Consider the following 4258-nt stretch of genomic DNA (forward strand, 5'->3'; position numbering starts at 1 on the left):
TCAGGCGTCATATCCTGTGTTAAGAGGCCACAATGTGATTTCTGCAATCAGTCTAGACTGTAATGGAAGATTTTGTAGCTTATTTTAGAGCTCATGTTGAAATTTATAATGATACAGTCTGAGAAGTTTTTTTTTCTTTTTTCCTAAATGTGTGACTTTTTTGTAAATGTTTTTCTTGTACATTTGAGAAGGGGGTTTCTTGTGAATTAGACTTTTTAAAATGGATTTACCACTTTAATCTCAGGGGACATCACATTTTTCTCTTGTAAATCTCACATAGAATGCCCACACACACAATCAACACAGACACATGCAACACACATACAAACACAGACACAATTTATGAATTTTTTTTTTCTCAGAATACTATTCATAGCTTGGTTCAATGTTGGTGTTGGTTCAGCTTGATCAGTGTTTTCCAAAGCCCAGTGTGACATTCTCAAATATTCTGACTTGAAATCATCACTCAAATGTGAAAATAGTTGGAGATTATTACAGTAACGGACATGTGATCTATTCATTGTTACAGCTCTTTTATTCCATAGATGTGCAAAACTATTTCTAATGGTACATTGTACATCTACATAAACACTCATATGATTTAACTTATCTTTACAGTAATGTTTCTTCTGGAGGAAAAAGAAAGTGCACTGAACTTAAGCAACTAACTTATTAATCAACTATTTTTGTGATGCACATAGCAATGGCTCAGCAATTGAATGACCTATTCGATATGTAAATTTCTAATCTAATTATTGTTTCTATTCCCAAGATGACTGCAAACCGGAAGATGACCTTGAGGGTCATTCTAACACAGGCAGATATAAGAAAAGTTATCCTAAATACAAGGCCCTCTACACTCGAAGATTTGATAAGCAAGCTTAAAGAGTCACTGGGACTTCAATACAACTTCAGTCTCCAATACCAAGACCCTGAATTCAATAATGAACTATGTAATCTGACAGATACTGAAGAACTTCCAGAAAAACCAACAGTTAAAGTCTTGCCTGTCCTTGAGCTGGTACCTGTCTCACCTGATGAAGTCTTCAGTGACACGAGTACAGCAGATACAGAGATTCTCTCACACTCATCTCAGGAGCAAAAGGAAAAGTGGCCAGAATTTTTTGACATCCCAACATTTTCTGTTGATGTGCAGTATAGACTGAGGCAAGCAGATCTGCTGTTTATGAGTGAGGGAACACACCTTAAAGTATCAAAAGAACTAAAACACGAGATACTTGAGAGATTAGCAGAGAGCATGTATAGCTACACAGCATACCCATCTCCAGCTCAGTTCAAAAGTGTTGCAGCGGCACTGATAAGCAAACACCCTTGTCTACAGGAGCAAGGCTCAACCACTCGCTGTTGTGGTTGGAAAAATAGTCTAAAGCATAAAATGGCTAATTATAGAACAAAGCGCAGGCAATCAGGATGCCTTGATGTTGCAGTAAATGCCGGTAAGCGGGGAAGGCATTCAGCAGAAGGACAACCAGCTAACAAGCGCATCAAAAAGGCAAAGAAAGGTGAAATCAACTACTTGCCCAACTTTCCGGATGGATTTGATCAAGCAGCCCTGGAGGGGGCCTGCAAAGACTTGGTTGATGAAATGCAGAAGAGATCACCAAATGGACCTCTTGTGAAACAGAAGATGGATCAGACGTTTGCTCTGAGAAGAAAAGAGGTAGTGGAGTCGGAACCCGCCATAAGCACGATGGTGAAACGCTGGCCTGCCCTTTTCACTGAAGATCAGGTATGTTCACGAAAGAGAAGATAACTAATGACTATCTTTCTATTATATAATGTGTCTAGATATATATTTCTCTTGTCCTCTTTTTTTTTTTTTAAGTATATTTTTTGGGCTTTTATGCCTTTATTTGATAGCACACAGTAGAGAGACAGGAAATGGGGAGGCAGAGAGGGGGAATGACATGCAGTAAAGGGCCGTCCGATGCAGGACTCGAATCGGGGCCGACTGCAACGAGGACTGTAGCCTCTTTACATGGAGTGCCTGCTTAGACCACTACACCACACGACGCCCCCTCTCTTATCCTCTTTAAGGAAAACATTGATATTTTTGATTTGAGGCATGCTGTTTACACATTTAAACATCAACGTTTCAAATCATACAAAAAGGACATTCATTGGTGTTTTTCAAGATCTACTTTGCAGATGGCTTGCCTTGTATAGCTCAGTTGATCTAGGTTCTTAGGTTGTTGTTTTTTTTTTTTTCCCTCTCTATTTTTCAGGTGTTTATGGAGTTCAGCAGGATTGTGGGCAAGAACCTCAAGCAGGAATTCTATGAGAGCATCGATCGGCACAGTCCTCGTCTCCTTGAGTTATTTCGTTCCAAGAGGGGGAATGTTGGACAGTTGTTGACACAGATTTCACAACAGACCAATGTAGGTCCATACACATTATGTGCTTGGCATTGTTCTTTACAGGTTTTGTAAAAACATCATAGTGCCACTGTATTAGTTGTGTAATTCAGTTTCTTATAGATCATTGACTTTCTTATAGATCATTATTTGTTTTTCATTTTAGCTATCTAACTTGTTATTCTGTTTAATTCCCAAAAGACTACAGAGCCAACTGCGATCCGGACACAGGTGCTCAGAGGGCTTCCAATCATCCTGGGGGACAACCCCACAAACTTCTTCAAAGCAGGCTTTGTAAGTAAGCTCTTGCTTTCTTTTAATTTTCACCATGATACTCTAACAGTATATTGATTAAAGTTTTTTTTTTTCAAATGAGAAGTCTAATGTAATGATTGTGCTCTTCTGTTATTCTTCATCAAGGAATCTGATGATGATGATTCTTTCCGTGACCTTGACATCGGGATACTTCTCATTGAGCGTGAAGGTGCTGTGCCCACATCTTCCCAGCATCTCAGTCCAGCTTCGTTGAAAATCATCATTGAGGGAGAGGTCGTGATGGGAAACATTCAAGATCTGCCAAAAGCAATGTGCATTCTGTTTGGACTCACATATGCACTCCATCTTAACTATCCCAAGACTATGAAGCTCACATTTCAGTTCATCCAACAGGTACTGCTCTCGTTAGGCCACACTGACCTAAAACCGAAGCTACAGACTTTGAAAAATCAGCTCGCAATGTAAAGAGATGTCAGCAGTACTGTAATAAGCTGTTAACTACTTTTTTTTTTTTTGCCACACCGGTAAAAACACTTTCTGACCAGTGGGGTGAACCTTTTTTATTTTCTGTAAAACAGGCCGACAAACAGGCACACGTAAAACGCAGACAGACACACAAACAACAGACACATAAACACCCAATCACTACACAGTCCTACACACAAAAAACACTGACACATACACACCTACACACACTTAAATGTTGTAGGAAGCGGGCTGAAGGATGTGACTTCTGTGAAAATTGAGAGGAGTTGTAGCAGAAAGACATAAGACATTGTTCAGTTATTGTTGCATCATCAGTCTTTGTAGATGGAGTTAGATATTGTTCTGATATGATAGTCTCTGTTGGTTCATGTGCTGGCCTCCCTTCATTTAGGCAGATCAAACAGATTCTGTTTGTTTGTAATTTCTTGTACATTTGAGCAGAGGTTTCTTGTGAATTCTGTTTTTTTTTTATGGATTTACCACTATAATCTCAGGGCACATCCATGTTTTTCTTGTAAATTTGTGATGCATTCAACACCCCCACATACAACCAGCATGGACAACACCAACAACCACACAAACAGCACAGACACAGACAACACACAGACACATTCACCAGCCACACACATAATTGTTTCAATGATTTGAAATGACCTTTTTCAGATTAATAATTTTAGGTTGGATGCGTTGATGTTGACCTGATGATAAGTTTGTAATAATAAGATTGGCTGTGTTTTGCCATTTTTCTTGAAAATAAAGTGCATTGAAGCATTTAAAGGTGTGTAAAGAAAAGGTAATTTAATGAGAGGAAAATAATAGCTAGTTATATTTAATAATTTTGAGTACACACTACTAACAAATATAAATACTAAACTTCAGGTTCTGTTAGTAAAACTCAACATATTTAGTTTCAGCTTGTGTAAAAACTAAACATCCCATGTTAGTAAAACTCAACATATTTAGTTTCAGCTTGTGTAAAAACTAAACATCCCATGTTAATACAACTCAACATATTTAGTTTCAGCTTGTGTAAAAACTAAACATCCCATGTTAGTAAAACTCAACATATTTAGTTTCAGCTTGTGTAAAAACTAAACATCCCATGTTAATACAACTCAACA

At 38.1% G+C, this 4258-nt stretch overlaps 1 protein-coding gene across 1 annotated transcript; it reads left to right on the forward strand.

The window, feature by feature from the left end:
* The first annotated feature begins 358 nt into the window (after positions 1-358).
* Positions 359-4252, forward strand: LOC111650160 (sterile alpha motif domain-containing protein 3-like). Its single transcript, XM_023399985.2, has 4 exons — positions 359-1750; positions 2247-2399; positions 2577-2669; positions 2796-4252. Exons 1-4 carry the CDS (start codon positions 773-775, stop codon positions 3114-3116), a joined length of 1545 nt encoding a protein of 514 aa, XP_023255753.2. The 5' UTR covers positions 359-772; the 3' UTR covers positions 3117-4252.
* The last annotated feature ends 6 nt before the right edge of the window (positions 4253-4258 follow it).

The sequence above is a fragment of the Seriola lalandi genome, unplaced genomic scaffold, assembly GCF_002814215.2.
Source record: "Seriola lalandi dorsalis isolate HSWRI2012SDOR001 ecotype SW California unplaced genomic scaffold, Sedor1 jcf7180001966495, whole genome shotgun sequence".
NCBI classification, from domain to species: Eukaryota; Metazoa; Chordata; class Actinopteri; order Carangiformes; family Carangidae; genus Seriola; species Seriola lalandi.

Coding starts and splice junctions, on each gene's coding strand:
- LOC111650160 (XM_023399985.2), top strand. CDS start 773: ATGACTGCAAACCGGAAGATGACCTTGAGGGTCATTCTAACACAGGCA. Junction 1,751..2,246: donor CCCTTTTCACTGAAGATCAG/GTATGTTCACGA, acceptor TCTATTTTTCAG/GTGTTTATGGAGTTCAGCAG. Junction 2,670..2,795: donor ACTTCTTCAAAGCAGGCTTT/GTAAGTAAGCTC, acceptor TTCTTCATCAAG/GAATCTGATGATGATGATTC.